General features: G+C 39.0%; 1 protein-coding gene across 1 annotated transcript in view; it reads left to right on the forward strand.

Annotated features, from left to right (window-relative positions):
* The first annotated feature begins 219 nt into the window (after nucleotides 1-219).
* Nucleotides 220-17606, forward strand: part of LOC106070564 (uncharacterized) — a 43107-nt gene continuing 25720 nt past the window's right edge. Inside the window, exon 1 of the mRNA XM_056044263.1 lies at nucleotides 220-769. Within this exon, the coding sequence (XP_055900238.1) occupies nucleotides 486-769 (284 nt within the window). The 5' untranslated portion in view covers nucleotides 220-485. The remainder of the gene's footprint in view (nucleotides 770-17606) is intronic.

Raw genomic sequence — 17606 nt, forward strand, 5'->3', positions numbered from 1 at the left:
AGTTACATACCGACACTTATGCATGTATTACATTCACACATACATAATGCACATACACACAAATACCCTGGTGTACAAACACATTACAGACTTAAGAGCCGTTCATTCCATCTGCCAAACGAAAGTTGTATATCATTTTAAGATCCTGTCACCGAAAATTTGTGTCTGCCTTTAAATTGCACTATAAAATGTGGCCCAGGTCTTTGAGTTTGTCTTACACTAAGCCAGAGTCGAGGACGTTACCCAATACCAATATTGGCATCTTAATTCTCTCCTATGTGTGAATTCATTGTATTCATATATTGAATACTTCTTCAGAACAAGACTGTTTCTATGTGATGGAATATAATCATTAAATGTAAATTGAGACTATTTTACTGAATACTACTGAGTGTTATTACACCTATACCTATTATTTCAAATCCGTGATTAGAATATTAGACTAAATTACATAGATTGATATCAAGCCTATTAGACCTTAAGAAATGGGCAATCCAAACATTTTTACCATCTCCAACGAAGAGTCCTTCAAAAGAATAGATGACCAGATCTCTCCCACGAGCTTCAACGGCAAAGGGGGTATTCTGAAAAGTTTCCCACCTGCGTCTAACGGCAAGATAAACACCAACCCCAACGGACACGCCGCTTCGGAGAATGGTAAGCTGAACGGCATGGAAGGACTTGGAGCCAAGCGCGTCCGTCACAGCATCGTGTCCATAGCCTCAACTGTGGCCTCGGATTTGACCCCAGACCCTTCATTGTTTAAGAGGTAAGTTTGGTTCAGCAGTTTTAGAAGTGTCGGTTTCCTACGTCTAGCTCCAGCTGGATGACAAAAGGTGTTAGGTTCAAATCTTTAAGGGGGAACAACTCGTAGACGTTAAAGTGGTTGTGTTAATTAGAGCTGTGGTTTCGGAAATAGAAAGGAGTTAAAGCTTCGTGAAGGTGTTTCTGCCTCAAGAAGCACTGACCCAAAATCTGCCGGCTTTACACACTGAAAACATTTATTTTCATTAGAAATTACTTTATCTTAATATTATGATAGGAACAGGTTTTGATTAAACTGCATATCTTTTTTTTTCCCTTTTTCTATCTCTTAAAGAGAAACTCTTCCCGCTTGGGTTGAACTTCAATCTCAAACCCAATACACTGACTGCCGTAACAGACCAAAGACGTTGTATCTAAACTGACTGTAGGCCTACACCATAAGATGTATTAAAATATTCATAGTAAATAACACATTGTCTAGTTGTTTTTTTTTAGCTTAATAAAAATAATTGTATAAAAATATTAGTTAGTTTTAGAATTCACACAAATATAAAATTTTTAATAAAATGATTTTTTTTTTCTCATATTTCTAAATAAAAATTGACTTTAGTTTAAAACTGTCCAGCCTTAGTTTTCTGTACTGAGCAAATGAATCTGTGATTTTACATAGCTAGACTTTGATATATTTCAAATCCAGGTAAAACCTGCATTTGACGTCATCAAATGGTGTGTACTTGTTAGCATGACTTTGTTGTTTTTTTCTCATTAGTTTATCTTTCAGCTTGATTACACCAGGGTCAACGGCAGGGAGCGGCGGAGTAGAGACCTAACGTTTTTATATCAAGTTTAAAGATTCGTTCTGTGCTCTTTAGTCAGTTGTTTTAAACTGTAAACGGAAAATCTGTGACATAACTCGGTTAAGTGTGTGAAATTCAAACTTGTGAGAGGAAATTTAGTTGGTCACTGCTATGAACAGATAGTACTCTATTCATCTAGTATTAAAAAACAAAAATATATATTTTTTATTCATTTTTCCCATTTCCCGTTCATGAATAAAAAAAACCACTAGCCAATTTGTTAATTAATTAGTGGTAATTAATTAGTTTTGTGTAACAGTAAGATTAAAGGGGAGATAGATCTTGCAATATTGAGCAATAGGGCAGTAATTGTGTGATTCTTTTCCTCATATAACCTTTTTGATTAAAGTGTTTTCTATTTTGGTTTTTTTATTATGACGTACCGCTTGCTATGTATAGGTTCGTCATTTCCTGTTAACGTCTTCCCTCTATACAGTCATGTGATCAACCAGAAGGGTCTAGAGACGTTCCGTCGGTTTCTAGAAGGCCTTCGGGGACGTCGGGATATAAAGAGCGAAGATGTCGCAATCAAGAAATCTTTATTGAGAACTGTCCAGACATAAACGAACTAACAGAAACTGTTACCTCATATCTATCATTCTGCGAGGAGTTAACAATTCCAACAAAAACAATACAAGTCTATGGAAACAATAAGCCCTGGATGACCAAAAAAATCAAACACCTTATTACTGAAAAGAAAACAAAGTATAAGGCTAGCAACGAAGAGTTTATAAATGCTAAAAATAAACTGAGAAAAGCAATAATTGAAGGGAAAAAAACATACAAAGAAAAAATTGAGAATTTCTTTGCAAAGAACAACTCAAAACAATGCTGGGAGGGATTAAAGAAAATAACAGGCTGCGCCTCAAAACGAAAACAAATTTTAGTGGCTGATGATGAGAAATTCGCCAACGAACTAAATTATTTCTATTCTCGTTTTGACAAAGAAGATTTTGTTGAACTACACAAAGAACTTTTCAACACTCTGTCCAAAGGAAAACAAGAGCCCTACGTCAATTTTGTAACGGAGGATGAAGTGACATTGTTATTTAAGAGAGTGGATGTAACAAAAGCTTGTGGACCGGACAAAATTAGTGGCAAGCTGATCAAGCTATGTGCGGAGCAAATTTCTTCTATCTTCTGTCATATCTTTAACCAGTCATTGCAAACGTGCGTAATTCCAAACATCTGGAAAACTTCAGAAATCATACCAGTGCCTAAGAAACCAAAAATAGATTGCTTAAATGATTTCCGCCCAGTAGCACTAACACCTATTGTTATGAAATGTTTTGAAAAATATATTCTTAAACAACTTGTTGCAAAAGTCAATAACAGCCTAGACCCTCACCAATTTGCATACAAAGCAGCTAGAGGAACTGAGGATGCCATTCTATTGCTTTTGGACCAGCTTTATAAGCATCTCGATATACCCAAAACATATGCACGAGTCCTCTTCGTAGATTTCTCCTCGGCTTTCAATACCATACAGCCACATCTAATGATAAACAAACTGAGTAACTTAAATGTAAGCCCTTACTTGCAAGCATGGGTTCTAAACTTTTTAACCCAACGGCCCCAGTATGTTAAAGTCAACAACACCAAATCGTCAACTCGAGTACTATGTACGGGTGCTCCACAAGGTTGTGTACTTTCTCCTGTGCTATACACTCTTTACACTAATGACATAAGAAGCATCTATGACTCAGTTAAACTCATTAAATTCGCTGATGATACTGCCATAGTCGGTCTTATTTCAGGAGACGAAACTCAGTATCGAAGCTCGATAGAAGAGTTTACAAACTGGTGCACCGACAACTTTCTAGAACTGAATGTAACAAAAACTAAAGAACTTATAATAGATTTTAGAAAGAAAAAACAAACTATACGTGAACTGCAAATAAACACTACATCTATAGAACAAGTAAAGGCATATAAATATCTAGGCATTATCATCAACAACAAGCTTTCATGGGAAGACCACCTTGGAACTCTGACAAAGAAAACAGCCCAGCGACTCTTTTTTCTATACAAACTCAACAGTTTTAAATTAAACAAGAAGATCCTTGAGACATTTTACGGCGCGACAGTACAAAATCTGCTAACATACGGAATAAGTTGTTGGCAAGGCAACGCCTCATCTAAACTGTTGCAACGTCTAGAAAACATCATTAAAAAAGCATCAAAAATTACACTCACAACATTACCACATTTAAAGGAACTTTTTGAACAAACGTGCCTAAGAAAAATCGAAAAAATCTTGGAAGACAACGGCCACCCGCTCCATCAGAACTACGCCAGGTCGTCGCGAAGTGGGCGACTGCTGTCAATCAAAACAAGAACGGAGCGGTACAAAAACTCGTTCGTACCTCACTCGGTCAGACTCTATCACCGCCACTCATTGATCAGGGAACATGAAATGCACCAAGATACCTGTGTGTAGTCGCTGAATGAACTCTTTATGTTGTCTGTTGTATTTATATGTATTTTTCTGTTGTGTTGTCTTTATATGAGAAACGAGTCCTTGTAATCACAACAAATTTCCGTAAGGATCAATAAAGCAGTCTTAGTCTTAGTCTTAGTCTTAGTCTTAAGAAGGATTGGTTCAATACGGCTTGGTTTATTTCAGTGCGGTTAGGCGGTGTGGTTCAACGGTGTGGTTCCGTACGGCACATTACGACGGTTTGGTGTCGAGTAGACACCTCATGAGCACGGGACGAAGTCAAGACCTATTATCAAGTCGGGCACAAGGAAGTCAATGAAGTGTGAAGTCGGAACAGTTGAAACCAATACAAGCCCGGGACGAGACGGAGAGGCCAGTAGAGCGGTACAAGAGTTGATACAGCTGTACAAGAGTTGATACAGCAGCACAAGAGTTGATAAAGCGGTACAAGAGTTGATACAGCGGTACAAGAGTTGATACGGCGGTACAAAAGTTGATACGGCGGTACAAGAGTTGATACGGCGGTACAAGAGTTGATACGGCGGTACAAGAAATGATACGGCGTAACAAGAGTTGATACGGTGGTACAAGAGTTGATACAGCGGTACAAGAGTTGATACAGCGGTACAAGAGTTGATACAGCGGTACAAGAGTTGATACGAAGGTACAAAAGTTGATACGGCGGTACAAGAGTTGATACGGCGATACAAGAGTTGATACGGCTAAGGTTTTCATCATATGATTCGATTGTACTACAACCAGCGATTGTCATTAATGATTTTTCTTCTGCTTATCTTATCGATTCTGGTAGGTTGATTACTGGTTGATTACTGGGCCCGTCTGCGTCCTCGTTGATAGATGGGCTCTGAGCAGAAAGTTCTTAACTGATAGAAGATTGAGGCTAGCTCAGGTTTGGAAGGATATGTTATAGGCAGTTGGTAGAGGGCTGTCTAAACTGGGCAGTGTTCAGCTGGAGCCAGATACTGGGACGTTGGTGCTGGAAATTAGTAGCTGTGCAGTTTAAAGAAGGCGCCAGAAATATTAGTGGACCTGGTGGTAGAGAAACAGTGGCGTAGCTAGGGGGAGGAGGGGGCCGAATTTGAAAATCTTCACGGGGAGTCCCCAAATGAGTTTTCAAAATTACTTGTTTACATTAAATATTACGCAAAGGGAAGGGGCCCCCAAAGAGGTCAAGCCCCCTGGGTCTTCAAATGATGTCAAATTCCTAGCTACGCCAGTGTAGAGAAAGTGAAGGAGAAGGAGGGAGGTCTTGAAATATTCACTTCGAACGAAGTCTTACCACAGAGATGGAGCAAAACGTACGCACACAGACTTGTTGCATTAAGGGGAGAGAGAGAGGGGGGGAGGGGAGTGGTACCAGACCATACGACGTGGCAACGAGCTTTTGGTCTAAACTGCCCACAGGTTGTGACGTTGCAGGTCAATGCTCCGGCCTTCTATAACTATTGGTCTCGAGTGATATGTGACACCAAAGTGACGATCCGCTGGGGGTCGAAGGTTGTACAGGCAATACGTACATGTGGATCCCGCCTCTCTGGTCAAGGGGCGTTGTGCTGTCTTGATTCCCTTTTGCTAAGAGAGCTGAGCAGGGGAGTGTGGTGTGGTAAGGGTTGGGAAGAGGACAACTTTCTAATAGTGATGAGTGGGGTGGCGAGAGGTATTGGCCTTACTAGAGAGGGTAACCTGACAAGTTATTGAAAGTTTTAAGTTCAATTACTTTTAACTATACAATTGATAGTTTATTATGCAATTCTAACCAACCTAATGGTTAGCAGTTTTGTAATTTCTTATTAAATTGGCAATAATTACTAAAATGGTGTTATGACTATTATTAGACCACTAAAAAATTATTATTTCATCATTCTAAAACAAAACATGGTGAATACATTTGCTGTACGAAGTATAAAAAATAACACACAACTGCTTTATGCTATGTTTATCTATAATGTTCCAGATAACAACCAATTTTTAAAGCAACATAAATGTTGTAAGGGGAGACAATCGAATAAATTTGGGTACACAAGTGGTCGTTTTTATTTCTTAAGGTAACGTCCCCTGTTTAAAATATAACAATCGCATTATAATGAAGCAGTACAAAACATTGCTTGCTGTTCGTCACTTATACGATGTGTATGTTATTGATATTATCATCACACATTTCCTTTTTTTAGAAAAAAAAAAAAAAACAACACCGACCTATATAACCTGATTGATACACACAATCTTTCAGTTGCTCGAGGACTCAAGGAGGGGGATACCGTTATTCTCTTAAACCTGGGCCCACGCGTACCGCATTTGCCACTAAATGGGCGTTTGTAGAGGGAGTGTCCATGGGTTTCAAGACAATACCTTGTCCACCTACATCTGATTGTTCTCATTCTTTGGTCACTTTGTTTTGGTGGTTATAATTACGGCAATGTCTTCGATTTCGTAGAATAAGGATGAGTGGAGTGTTTCACATGACTACACAAAACTATAGGATGAGTGGAGTGTTTCACATGACATGACTACACAAAACTATAGGATGAGTGGAGTGTTTCACATGACTACACAAAACTATAGGATGAGTGGAGTGTTTCACATGACTACACAAAACTATAGGATGAGTGGAGTGTTTCACATGACTAGACAAAACTATAGGATGAGTGGAGTGTTTCACATGACTACACAAAACTATAGGATGAGTGGAGTGTTTCACATGACTACACAAAACTATAGGCAGAGTGGAGTGTTTCACATGACATGACTACACAAAACTATAGGATGAGTGGAGTGTTTCACATGACATGACTACACAAAACTATAGGATGAGTGGAGTGTTTCACATGACATGACTACACAAAACTATAGGATGAGTGGAGTGTTTCACATGACTACACAAAACTATAGGATGAGTGGAGTGTTTCACATGACATGACTACACAAAACTATAGGATGAGTGGAGTGTTTCACATGACATGACTACACAAAACTATAGGATGAGTGGAGTGTTTCACATGACTACACAAAACTATAGGATGAGTGGAGTGTTTCACATGACTACACAAAACTATAGGATGAGTGGAGTGTTTCACATGACTACACAAAACTATAGGATGAGTGGAGTGTTTCACATGACTAGACAAAACTATAGGATGAGTGGAGTGTTTCACATGACTACACAAAACTATAGGATGAGTGGAGTGTTTCACATGACATGACTACACAAAACTATAGGATGAGTGGAGTGTTTCACATGACTACACAAAACTATAGGATGAGTGGAGTGTTTCACATGACATGACTACACAAAACTATAGGATGAGTGGAGTGTTTCACATGACTACACAAAACTATAGGATGAGTGGAGTGTTTCACATGACTACACAAAACTATAGGATGAGTGGAGTGTTTCACATGACTACACAAAACTATAGGATGAGTGGAGTGTTTCACATGACATGACTACACAAAACTATAGGATGAGGGGAGTGTTTCACATGACATGACTACACAAAACTATAGGATGAGTGGAGTGTTTCACATGACTACACAAAACTATAGGATGAGTGGAGTGTTTCACATGACATGACTACACAAAACTATAGGATGAGTGGAGTGTTTCACATGACTACACAAAACTATAGGATGAGTGGAGTGTTTCACATGACTACACAAAACTATAGGATGAGTGGAGTGTTTCACATGACTACACAAAACTATAGGATGAGTGGAGTGTTTCACATGACTACACAAAACTATAGGATGAGTGGAGTGTTTCACATGACTACACAAAACTATAGGATGAGTGGAGTGTTTCACATGACTACACAAAACTATAGGATGAGTGCAGTGTTTCACATGACATGACTACACAAAACTATAGGATGAGTGGAGTGTTTCACATGACATGACTACACAAAACTATAGGATGAGTGGAGTGTTTCACATGACTACACAAAACTATAGGATGAGTGGAGTGTTTCACATGACTACACAAAACTATAGGATGAGTGGAGTGTTTCACATGACTACACAAAACTATAGGATGAGTGGAGTGTTTCACATGACTACACAAAACTATAGGATGAGTGGAGTGTTTCACATGACTACACAAAACTATAGGATGAGTGGAGTGTTTCACATGACATGACTACACAAAACTATAGGATGAGTGGAGTGTTTCACATGACATGACTACACAATACTATAGGATGAGTGGAGTGTTTCACATGACTACACAAAACTATAGGATGAGTGGAGTGTTTCACATGACATGACTACACAAAACTATAGGATGAGTGGAGTGTTTCACATGACTACACAAAACTATAGGATGAGGGGAGTGTTTCACATGACATGACTACACAAAACTATAGGATGAGTGGAGTGTTTCACATGACTACACAAAACTATAGGATGAGGGGAGTGTTTCACATGACATGACTACACAATACTATAGGATGAGTGGAGTGTTTCACATGACTACACAAAACTATAGGCAGAGTGGAGTGTTTCACATGACATGACTACACAAAACTATAGGATGAGTGGAGTGTTTCACATGACATGACTACAGAAAACTATAGGATGAGGGGAGTGTTTCACATGACATGACTACACAAAACTATAGGATGAGTGGAGTGTTTCACATGACATGACTACACAAAACTATAGGATGAGTGCAGTGTTTCACATGACATGACTACACAAAACTATAGGATGAGTGGAGTGTTTCACATGACTACACAAAACTATACGATGAGGGGAGTGTTTCACATGACATGACTACACAAAACTATAGGATGAGTGGAGTGTTTCACATGACTACACAAAACTATAGGATGAGTGGAGTGTTTCACATGACATGACTACACAATACTATAGGATGAGTGGAGTGTTTAACATGACTACACAAAACTATAGGATGAGTGGAGTGTTTCACATGACATGACTACACAAAACTATAGGATGAGTGGAGTGTTTCACATGACATGACTACAGAAAACTATAGGATGAGGGGAGTGTTTCACATGACATGACTACACAAAACTATAGGATGAGTGGAGTGTTTCACATGACATGACTACACAAAACTATAGGATGAGTGGAGTGTTTCACATGACATGACTACACCAAACCTGTAGCGACCTTTATGTTTTTACATCTGATGCATACAAAGTCATTATCTGCCCGGGGGGTGGGTCTCATTTTAAATATATCTTTTACGTCGTTTACAGGGCTTTTCTTTGGGTCTCTAATGTGTGTCCCGCGGCCTTCGTGAGAGCTCTCCAACTCTCTTTCAGGAAGTTTTGGACGTCATAGGCCTGTGCAACGTTGCAACGAACTATTGGTCTAAACTGCCCACTGGTTGGGACGTTGCAGTTCAGGCTATCTATAACGAATGGTATTGGTCGAACCCTCGACATTTGAGATACTAGAGATTATAGTGACGTTTTATTAACATTGCTATTAAGACATACTAATATGTGAGGAATTCTAACTTTAAATAAATATTTCAATCTCATTTCTTTTTGTAAGAAACGTAGGCGTATATCTAGATCTAGATTTAGACTTTGACGATTTTCCTAGAAATTTAACGGCTGATGTATATCGCTGAGAAAAGAATTACTAGCTCGTTGGCCACATGGGTAAAACTCTAGTTTGACCGTTATAATTTTTCAAAGTAAAAAAAAAAATGTAAATTTAGCCATAGTGTTCCGAAGTTATACGACAAAAGAGTAAATTAAAGTTGTTTCAATCTTATTGAAAAAAATATCTAATCTTTACGAATATTTTTTACGTAAATCTAATAAAGATTACATCTAGAAGGAAATCTAGATCAGGACTACATCATACGAGTCCTAAAGCAGAAGTTAAGGTCTAGCACTAGATCTAGATGTCCATATAATGATTATAATTGGAAAGTACTCGTCTAAATACGATGACACATTTGACGGTGTTGACGGTGTTGAAATCACGGTTTCGATATCTGGTATGAACTAGATATTTATTTTTATTTTATTGTATATTTTACTATATCCTATAGCTGTATAAAGGAGGTATTGTCATTAAAAAATGTAACTTAAAGTGTAAATTAAAAGAAGGAAATGTGAAACATTGTGTACTATCATACAGCCCGAATTAAAGGGAAATGACGTCATCTAAAACGAAGCTAAAAACATTTTGACACCAAAACTTCAGACCTAATTACCGAAGCTTGAAAGTATAACCATTGGAAGGTGTTCGGGCCTTGACATAGAGTCACTCTCACAGCAGTGTGTCATCTGACAGCTATCTGATGTGGGGTCATTGTCTGGCTTTCAGGTCAAGACAGACATAAGTAGTGATGTCCTTACCAGTAAGTGTGTATGTGTGTATCTATGCTTAGAGAGTGTGTTTATATAAGAAGAATTTAAGTTTAATGGAGAGAGAGAGAGAGAGAAAGAGAGAGAGAGAGAGTGAGAAATGGGGGAAAGAGAGAATGAGAGAGGGAGACAAAGGAAAACAGTGAGATAGAGAGAAGACAGAAAGCGAAAGAGATATGTTTGTGAAAGAGAGACAGAATAGAGAAACAAAGAGAGAGAGAGATAAAGACAAGACTGGGAGAGCGGGAAAGATATATAGAGACAGTAATAGAAAGAGTGAGAAAGAGACTTGGAAGGTTTCTATGCTGCTCTGTCAAAGGCTATAAAAAATGAATCGGGAACCCAAGTTCACTTAGGCATTCGCTTGGCTCATGGGCCCTTTCACCACAACTTAAATAAGTAACTGCCTTCTCTTTTAACCCCTGGACTGCGACCTTTTTTTTTTTTACCACATACTCATTACATACTACCCAGCGACGCCCCTGCGCTTTCAACTTTAAAACCCTCAATAATCTCTCGCATTTTTTTTCCAGCGTATTTTGTCTAAGGACTAACTAAGGAAATACGTTTTCTAGAATCCTCTTTTATCTAGAGATCTTTAATCTCATCTGCTTTGCCGACATCGGCCATCTTGCACCAGTAGTCTAACGCGGTTCTCAACTCAGACAGGCCTACCCTCTAAAGTCGTTAGGGAGAGGTTTTACCCGATAGAATATCTTTCAGGTTTCAGCGTTAATTTCCGCCAGACTGAGTTGTGTCGTTTTGACTTCATATTTATCACTGACACAGACCGTCCCTTGACATAATATTTTACTAAAAAGCTTATATCAACTCTGTCTGTCTGTCAGTCAGTCTGTTTGGTAAAAAGGTTGCACACGGTATATCTCCCACACCCGATCTCGGATTAAGTTGAAATTTTGCACAATTATTTCTTGTACCTGACAAAACAAGAATACACACAAAAAAAAACATATTAGCTGATTAACTATTGGTAATTAATCATTTTATTTGATATCTCGAACAATGGAAAAGATAAGATCATAAGAGTAATGAGAAAGCTAAAAGAAAGACAACTCAAAGTAACCATCTGAAGAGGCTAGATCTATATTCCAGGTATCGAAAACAGTACTGGATTTCATATAGTCAACACCTGCTCTGAGGCCCCCCCCCCCAACCCTTGTTTGCCCCCCCCCCCCATTGCTTCCCCACCCCTTTTCAATAAATTATTCCAATCATTTTGAAGAAAATGCAAAGGAAAAATTGCCATATGTCGATTAAAAGGGCCCCGTGTCATAATAGCTTAAGAATCTATCTAGTCTAAATAAGGTCTGATTGACAAAAATCATTGCACAGTTCCTCTGTTAAGTGGCGTTTGAGTGTAGCATCCACATGATATCTTGTGCATCCAACTCATCAAGAAGTTATTTCCTTTTTCCAAAGTTGTACACTATATTATTGCTCAACTACGAACATTGATAACAAAACCTGTTTTTAAGATCTGTAAGACGACCTATGTACTATGTCCAAGTCCAAGTGGTACAATAGCTGGGACCACTGCAGCACGGGACGGAAAGTCTGAAAGGTTCCCAAACGCCCAAACAGGAAGGACGAGTGGTGGCAGCTAGACAGAAAGGATCAGGCAATTTTTGCACGCTTTCGCACGGGACACTGTCCGATAGGAACCTACTTCGGTAGGATCAAAGAGAACCAGATACCAGATGTCGTCTGTGTCACATGGAAGACGAGACAGTAGAGCACATCCTCTACAATAGCAGGGTGCTCATAAGTACAATCGACGATACGACTAGTCTGGAAACAGATAGAACTGGTGCTTGCGGGGGTCTTGCCCAGTACGAAGACAGGCAAATCCTGCAGAACACTGTCAGATACCTAGACCGTGCAATAAGGGATTAGTCTCAGCATCAAGCCTCAGTGCACGGAGGTTCACAAATATGCTTAATCCTCGTATTGTTGCATTTATAGGACAGTGGAAAATGATGCGCCAATACAATATAGTTCATCCGATATGAATAAACATTACCATATTGGAGCTAGCATGTCCAATGTACAAGGTCTTGGCCTCTTTGTCCCAAAAAAAGAACAACAAATTAACTATTCAAAACTTGGCATCAAAAAAGAAGAAAAAAAAGGATGTCTAGCCCCCTAGCATCTCTTTTGAAAGCAGATTCATTCATTTTAATGATTTAGAAAAGCAGAAATAAGCATAACAAGTGCTGTTCTCTAAATAGGGAGAGAAGGGATTAGTAGATTTTCAATATTTCATAAGACAGTGTTTCTCAAACATTTACTTAACCTTACCTAACCATACAAAACAATGTCGTTCCGACCTTGGCAACATTTACCGTGGGGGCGGGGTGAGCGCTTACCAACATTTTTCTGGCTGAAACATAATTCTTGTTTGTCTTTAAAGGCGAAATGGCGCTTCCTTGATATTCAATTCTAGTAGCTGAGATTCGTACTCTATAAGATAGAATCATCCTCCAGCAAATGTGCTATTGTCTTTCTGCTGTGGATCACAAAAACTCAAAACGATGTCCCAACTCCCTTTCCCTTCGCTTTGTGCTCAGATGGGTGCAATGGCTACCCTTAGATCTCTAAAGTCATCATTTGATCCTTGAAATTAATATGCAAACTATTTTTTTCTTGATAATTAACTTTTTAAAAACTGGATTAAATATTTAATAAAATTTATTTCTTCTAAAAGGAAATGGAATTTGGAGTTGACACTGGAATGCTCTTTTTTTGTTCATTATGAATTATTTTGTTTTTACTGCTCTGCTCATTAGAAACAATATTTATTGTACTGCCGAGTAATATTTCTTTCATTCAGTTATGAAAACTTGTACATTTCTCCTGTAGGACGGCAGGAGATAGATGCACATTTTTTTCTCTCTTCTCCATTTTAGTACATGTACAAGTCCAAAGAACAATTCATAAGAAACATTTTCAAATATAATTCGAATCGAACCGTGTCATAGCTCTGTCTATAAAATTTATAGTTGTAATAGAGTACGAATTATTTTTACAAAATTTAATTTTCTTATGTACATTGTTTATTTACATTTCATCTTTCCTCATAGTTAGTGTAATATACTAAGTCAATTCATAACCTAAGAAACAAGGCTTTATTTCAATAAAACACGACTGATACACACAATAACACAGTACAGACTGGTCACAATTCACAGACTACGATAATGCGAACACGATTACAAATACTAGCACGATTACAAGCACGGGTAACACACAAGTTCATTTAACGATCACTCCATTCACCCCTCCTTTATTTCTTTCTGGGTCTTAGGTTATAACCATGCGTATGAAGGGAAGGATCCGGAGGTATCTCTGGCGTAGACTTTTTCCTTGCAAGTCGTAACTGTCCTGTACGGGACTCGAGTCAATATTGGCCTCTGGCATTGGGTGGCTCCCCTGTGAGTCACTGATGACTTCTGGCTGGTTGTACATCATTGGGGTGGGACTCTGTGAATTACTGATAGTTTCAGGCACGTAGCGACTCCCTGGTGAGAGATCCAAAGAGTCACCGACCTCTTGAGGCAGAATACCGTTCTCTGGTTCGAAATAGTCGTTCGTGGAACTTTCCTTTGGCGCCAGGTGCCTAAGCGACACTGTCTCCTCCCGGCCGTTTGGAAATCGTATATGGGCGTACTGTGGGTTGCAGCTAATAAGTTCAACCTCTTGTACCAATGGGTCAAATTTTGAAGATCTTACAGGGGATTTTAGTAATACTTTGCCTGGGTTCTGTAGCCAAGTAGGCAAGGATGTTCCCGTTGGCGATCTTCTGTTGAATTTGAAGATCCGTTCGTGTGGAGTTTCATTAGTAGAAGTACACAGTAATGATCGAATTGAGTGAAGTGCCTGGGGCAACACAGATTCCCACTGTGATAGTTCCAACTTCCCTGAGTCAACTGCTAATAAAATAGCCTGCCACAATGTTTTATTCAGCTTTTCTATTTGCCCATTTCCTTTGGCATTATAGGGCGTTGTCCTGCTAGTGGCTATGCCCTTAGAATGTAGATATTCTGTAGTTTCTGTGGACATAAATGATGTGCCACGATCAGAGTGGATGTAACTGGGTGTTCCAAAGAGGAAAAATAACTGGTCGAAGCACTTTATTACTGTCTTAGATGTCATATCAGGACAGGGAAAAGCGAATGGAAACCGCGAATATTCGTCAATCATTGTTAACAAATACTTGTTGCGAGTAGCTGATGGCAAAGGACCTTTAAAGTCAACACTTACTCTTCCAAACGGCTGTGTGGCCTTTATGAGCGTACCTGCAAATTCCTTATAGAATTGCGGTTTAATTCTATTGCAGGTTCTGCATTGTTGAATGGTCTGTCTGACCTCTTCAACCGAGAAGGGTAAGTTCTTTGACCTGACATAATGTAGAAGTCTAGTGACACCTGGATGACACAGGTAGTCATGGTACGTCTTCAGGCTACTTTGTTTCGTCATGGTTGCACAGTGCCCTCTAGACAAGGTGTCTGCTGCTGTGTTGGCGTTCCCAGGTCTATACTGTATATCAAACTTGAAGCTTGCTAGTTCCAATTTCCACCTTTGTATCTTATCGTTTTTAATTTTCTTGTCATGAGTGTCTTTAAATATGTATGAAATAGACCGCTGGTCCGTAATAAGGGTAAAATGATTGCCACACAAATAATGCTTCCATTTGCGTATGGCTTCAATTATTGCAGTGGCTTCTTTCTCTATGGCAGATTGATGCCTTTCAGTAGGTGAAAGAGTTCTAGAGAAGAATGCAATAGGTCTTCCCTCCTGATTTAAAGTGGCAGCTACTGCGATGTCAGAAGCGTCAGTTTCCACAATTAGAGGATGGTCATACTTTATGGTGAAAATTGCTGCTTTCTGCAATTCTTCTTTCAAGTCTTCCAACGCTGTTTTTACTTCTGTGGGTACAGGAAAAATTTGATTTTTCATTATAGGATACATTTTGTCGGAGAAATTTGGTATCCAGTGAGCATAATATGCCAAAAGTCCTACAATCCTTTTCTGAGACTTCAGATCTTTTGGAGGTGGCAAATCTCGCAGAGCTTGAAATCTATCAGGGTCCGGCTTCAAATGCCCTTTGGATATTTCATATCCAAGCAGCTTTACCTTCTTAGTAGCAAATACACTTTTACTTTCGTTGAAAGTTATTCCGTATTCCAGAGCTACCTTCTGAAAATGCAACAGATTTTTGTTATGGGAGTCTACATCTGTACCACATATTGTTACATTGTCGACATAGGCAAACGTGTCAGACAACTTTTCTTTTTCTATAATAGTGTCTATGGTTTTCTGGAAGCAAGCTACACCGTTAGTGACCCCAAAGGGTATTCTGCAAAACTGGTAGATTTTACCACAAGCTTCGAAGGCTGTGTATTTCTTTTCGCTCTGTTGGATAGGTATTTGGTGATAAGCACTCTCCAGATCCAATGTGCTAAAGATTTCATACATGGAAATTTTCTCCACCATTTCATCCACTCTAGGCATGGGGTAAGCGTCCAGGTAAGTGAATCTATTTATAGTTTGGCTATAATCAACGACCATTCGCTTTTTGTGCCGCTCATTGGTCGTGACAAGGACTTGAGCTCTCCAAGGTGATTTGGAAGGTTCAATGATACCGTTTCGTATCAATTTCTCAACTTCAGCTTTAATAAATTGTGTGTCTTGGAAGGAGTAACGACGAGATTTAGTAGCAATAGGTCTGCAATCAAGGGATAAATTTGCAAACAATTGTGGTACCTCTACCTTCACAGCATTGAGCGAGCAGACATGAAATGCAGGTCGACCACCGTTGAATGGAATTATCAGTTCTTTGTGTAATGCGAGGAAATCTAACCCAAGCACTACATCAGTGCAAAGTTTATCTAGTAACGAAAGTTTGAATTGATTGTAAACTTCCCCTTTGTATTTTAGCGATGCAAACGTGTGGCCTCTTGTGACGCTTGACAGTTGAGATGACGCCATAGAAATTTTGTGCTTTGAACGTGTCACTGACCAATCGTACTCTCTTGGTATGTTTGAAGAAATGTAGCTTTCCCCGCTACCTGTATCTATTAGGGCTTTTAGGTTCACGCCATTTACAGAGATGTGTACTGTTGATTTAGTTAAACCAGGTACAGACGAAGTAGCAATTAGTGATGTTAGATGTGTAGAGTCCTTAATGCAGCTACAATCTTTACAAGATTGTCTTTTAATCTCGTGGCTAGGAGATGTTTTGACTTTTGTTTTGGTTATAGGAGTGTTGCGAGACCTGCAAACCTTTGAAAAATGTCCATTTTTCCCGCACGAATGACACATGCAGTCTTTGGCAGGGCATTTCGCTCTGAGATGCCGACTACCTCCGCAAAAGAAACATTTAGTATTCACTGCTGCGATTGTTTCTGAGTCCACCATTTCTTCGGTTGAGATTGCCGATGACGAAAGAGATGACTCTACCAATTGAGACCGAGTACTAAACGAACTGGATTCTTTTTGGGCCATAGAAAAAGAAAAGTTGTCTGACACGTTTGCCTATGTCGAGAGTCTTGGCAATATCTAAAGCCATTTTCAAGTCAAGGGATCTTTTCTCAAGTAGCCTCTGTCTAATTACACTCGAACGCATGCCGCTAACAAAGGCATCGCGAATGGCGTCCTCTTCATTTTTGTCAGCACTGACAGCTCAGAACTGACAATCTCTGGCCATCACTCTCAGCTTGTGTACAAATTGATCAAGACTTTGATCGACTTCTTGTTTGCAAGTTGCAAGCAAATGTCTGGCCAATGTTTCATTAGGGGCCTTCACAAATAAATTCTCAAGAATAGATTTTGCTTCTGAGTATTTAGAACAGGTAGAAATATACTGATATAAGGATGGAGACACAAAGTTGCATAGCAGGTCAAACTGTTCGCTTTCACTAGCCCCTACCTTCGTTGCGAATCTGTCAAAACAAGAAATCCAATGTTTCCATGTAACTGAAGCATTAGTTGAACTAGGATCAGCATCCAGTCTATTGGGACGCAAAAACTTGTCCATTTAAGAATGGTTTTATTGAAATAAATTGTAATATACTAAGTCAATTCATAACCTTAGAAACAAGGCTTTAATTTCAATAAAACACGACTGATACACACAATAACACAGTACAGACTGGT

This window comes from Biomphalaria glabrata, chromosome 10 (assembly GCF_947242115.1).
Source record: "Biomphalaria glabrata chromosome 10, xgBioGlab47.1, whole genome shotgun sequence".
NCBI classification, from domain to species: Eukaryota; Metazoa; Mollusca; class Gastropoda; family Planorbidae; genus Biomphalaria; species Biomphalaria glabrata.